Source organism: Phoenix dactylifera, chromosome 18 (genome assembly GCF_051530095.1).
Source record: "Phoenix dactylifera cultivar Ajwa chromosome 18, Ajwa_hap1_PhDact_Kaust_v1.1, whole genome shotgun sequence".
NCBI classification, from domain to species: Eukaryota; Viridiplantae; Streptophyta; class Magnoliopsida; order Arecales; family Arecaceae; genus Phoenix; species Phoenix dactylifera.
The window spans coordinates 16282611-16286607 of NC_143207.1; the positions used below are offsets into that span (position 1 = coordinate 16282611).

A 3997-nucleotide genomic window follows, 5' to 3' on the forward strand; every position below is an offset into this window, starting at 1 on the left:
CTATAAAGATTTGGTCTGTGATTAGACATTTAATGCCTAAGTCTTACATGATATCAGACACAGATCAAAAATTAATGAGTTTGTTTGAGGAGTATAAGGATTTAAAAGAGTGCTTCATATTTGTCACAAAAGAGACCAATATTATACAACTTTCTCAATCAACACTAGGCAGCCAAGATCAAATTGAAACATGTAGAAGCACTGCAACTGCAATAGAAGAGATTCGAGAGGATGAAGTAAGAGAAAACCAAAGGTACAATGAAAATGAGCATCTAGCTACAATAGGCATTGATACTTTAGCTACTGCTATTGAAAATAATGACTTTGTTGGGGTAAATGATGAAACTTTATCTCAAGAGGAGCAGGAAACAGATACTGAAATTTATGGTTCTGAGAGTAGCTATCACAGTATTTATAATAGCGATTCTGATGATGATGATGAAAATATCATAGAGTATGAGGGAGAGACATATGAGATGGACATTGTGGATCCTAACATGGCCGTAGGGACAAAATATACAAGTCGAGAACAGTTCAAGGTGGCACTGAGTCAGTATGCTATATTGAATGAATTTGCCGTAAGAGTTCTCAAAAGTGAGCCTGGTAGAATGAAAAGAGGGTGACCTGTCGCCTATTGAGTTAAAAAGGAGATTGTTGCAATTCTATCATCTTGAGCTTCCATACCACAGAGTTTGGAGAGGACAGGAGCTTGCCATGTCTATGATTCATGGTAATTGGGCAGATTCTTTTGAGAGAATGGAGGATTTCAAGGAGGAGCTTTTGAGAAGAAACCTAGGTAGTGTAGTAAAGCTAAAGTTAGATGTGGTTGATGACAAGCATTACTTCCACCGCTTCTTTATTTGTCTGCAAGCTTGCAGTACGGGCTTTTTAGCTGGTTGTAGGCCTTTCATAGGCCTAGATGGTTGCCACTTAAAGGGAAAGTTCAGGGGTGTGATGATGGCTGCTACATCACTTGATGGAAATAATGGTTTGTTTCCAGTTGCTTTTGGTATTGCAGAATCTGAAAATAGTGATAGCTGGACTTGGTTTTTGGAGGCACTTAAAGAATCAATTCAAACTCCAAAAGGTCTAGTACTTGTATCAGATCGACAAAAGGGACTCGAAGAAGCAGTGCAACATATATACCCTCAAGCAGAGCATAGAAAATGCATGAGACACTTGTACAAAAACTTTCAAACAAATTTTCCAGGAGACTGGCTTAAAATTAAGGTATGGGGAGCTGCAAGGGCATATACAAAAGTCCAACATGACGATATCATCAATCAAATTAAGGAGGCTAGCTTGGAGGCATTCAAGTATCTTAATGCTGAAAATATTGGCTTATGGAGTAGATCTCAGTTTGGCATCACAGCTAAGTGCTCCTATATAACAAACAACCTTTCGGAGTCATTCAATGCTTGGATTTCTGAGGCTAGACATAGGCCAGTTCTTGATTTATTAGATGTCGTAAGACAAAAAATTATGGTGAAAATGGAAGCAAGAAGGAGAATGGCTGCCCGTTGGAAAGGAAATTTAGTTCCTGTGGTAATGAAGTATGTAAGAGACATTAGCCTTAAGCTAGGTGATTATAATGTTTATAGAACCAGTGATTATAGAGCAGAAGTAATTGAGACTAATGGAAGACATGAAGTAATTCTAAATGAACAAAGGTGCTCTTGTCGTCTGTGGGAGGTGTCGGGCATTCCTTGTGTGCATGCTGCAGCTTTTATTTGTAGTATGAGAGGTGCAAATTTGGAAAATTATGTCTCGGAGTACTTCACTGTTGCCAAGTATAAGACTGCCTATGCATTAGAAATTGGACCATTACCTGACAAGGTCCAATGGATAAAAGTTGATATTGGATATAAGGTATTGCCTCCTAAGCTCAGTCTAAGACCTCCAGGAAGGCCTAAAAAGAAGAGAATTAGGGGTACAGATGAGAATACATCGAAGAAGATGCACAAATGTAGGCGTTGCGGTGATCTTGGGCATCATGCAAAAACTTGCAAAAATTCAGTAGTGGAGGAATCTCAAGCTTCAATGTCCTCTTCTTCTGCACCGAAGAAGCTTGGGAGGTAACATATAGCACTACTCTAACTTAATGATGTTTGTGTTTTATCACTTGGTTATCATTAAAATATTGCAGGCCTAAGGGAAATGGTTCAAGAGGAAGAGTGTCATGTTCAGGAGGCACACATGCAGTGTTCGTAGCACCAAGAGGAAAAAAAAATAAAGGACGACCCCGCAAGCAAACTAAGAGAATGGAAACTTTAGTTAGAGAAGATAATGCCTACCCACAATCTTGATTGGTACATGTTGGATATACCTATCCTAACGTTTGCACCTTATTTGCTTTCAAGTTATTTGGATCACTTTTAGCATTATTACTAAATATAATTTATTTGTTGATATAGAGTTAATTCTCATACTTATTCTTTTTCATTTTTTTGCTAATTGCAGATTTGATCGCATGTTTTGCTGGAGCAGTGAAGATTATGTTGGATATAGATTTGTTTTTTTTTCTCTAGTACAAGTAGGTTGGTAGAATTAATGCTATTATTTCTACTCCTACCTATTCATCTTGGTTGGTGTTTAATGCAAATCTTGGTACAAGAATATCTCTTCTTTACTACAAACATGGTGACTGTTTTGTTTTGTTTTTTTTTTTAAATTTGAAGAACTATTGGTGCTTTTGGTTGATGTATAACTATAGGATAAGGTGGTTTTCTTCTGCATATTTCCAAATTACTGCTCATAGATTACGTATGAGAAGCTGAATGATTGAGGAGGTGATCGCAGAGGAGAAATATATATATATATATATATGTGTGTGTGTGTGTGTGTGTGTGTGTGTGTGTGTGTGTGTTTTTTTCGTTTTTTCAGAGATTCTAAAGCCATAGCATGTCGGAATGAATTTTAATCTGATAAGATGGGATTAGGTAAAAGAAGAGAAGTTATCATATATTGTTTTTAAATAAAATATATAGCCCGGCAAAACTAGAGTACATATGTTTCCCAGTATTCCATTAATTACTTATTTTGAGCATTCTTATCATTCTTGGTCCTTGGATGGGGGACTGTGGGATGTACTCTTCAACTATAATACTATATACACCAAATTCGTTTACTTTGAACATCTTGGGATATCTACCTCCATTTGTTACCCGAATTCGTAGATATCAGGCATACCTTTAGCAAATACATACAAAGACACGTGTGTGTGTGTGTGTATGTGGAGATTGTTTTGTTGTTCCTCAAATGATGACAACCATATTAACGTATCTAAATTCTTTCCATCTACTAGGACCGGGTGCATTTCCTAATAAATACAGAATTATAAAGGCTATCACATTAATTAATGTATCTAAATTCTTTCCATCTACTAGGCTTTTTTTTTGCGTATATACCCTTCTAAATATAGGAAATTGTATGAATATCTTTATAAAGTTACTATTTGCTTGTATACCCTTATAAATTTTTTTATTTGCACGCCTACCCATTAAGGGTATTTTAGTCATTTTAATTTGAAACCGTTAATTTTTTAACGGTGTTAGATGGCATGGGTACATATGCAAAAATAAGAATAAAAAAGGATAACATAGTAAAACAAGTATTTTACGAGGGTATACATGCAAATATCAATTTTGGAAAGGTATTCACGCAAAATCTGATATTTAAAAGGATATTCATGCAAAAAATTCTAAATAATATGTATAACTTTACCGGTGGCACAATAATGCGTAAACATTTGGCGAACAGAGAGCGCGGAACCCCTGATTTAATATATCTATATATTAGGTGCGCAATCTCTGAGGAGGACCGACAAAACCTTGATCATGACATGGGATCCAGCTATTTCCTAACTATCATTTTCCGGCATTATGTCAGATTTTTGTCCAATCTTGACGTTCTACGTTCCAATCTTGGTAGGTACTGATGACGTAGGTGGCAGTGATTGAGCTTCAAAGTCCGTCTTGTAAAATTAACTGCAAGGCTG

At 36.3% G+C, this 3997-nt stretch overlaps 1 protein-coding gene across 1 annotated transcript; it reads left to right on the forward strand.

Moving 5' to 3' along the window:
* The first annotated feature begins 862 nt into the window (after positions 1 to 862).
* Positions 863 to 2293, forward strand: LOC149750961 (uncharacterized). Its single transcript, XM_089928574.1, has one exon. The coding sequence runs from the start codon at positions 955 to 957 to the stop codon at positions 2077 to 2079; it is 1125 nt and encodes a 374-aa protein (XP_089784700.1). The 5' UTR covers positions 863 to 954; the 3' UTR covers positions 2080 to 2293.
* Positions 2294 to 3997: the final 1704 nt, after the last annotated feature.

Coding starts and splice junctions, on each gene's coding strand:
- LOC149750961 (XM_089928574.1), top strand. CDS start 955: ATGATGGCTGCTACATCACTTGATGGAAATAATGGTTTGTTTCCAGTT.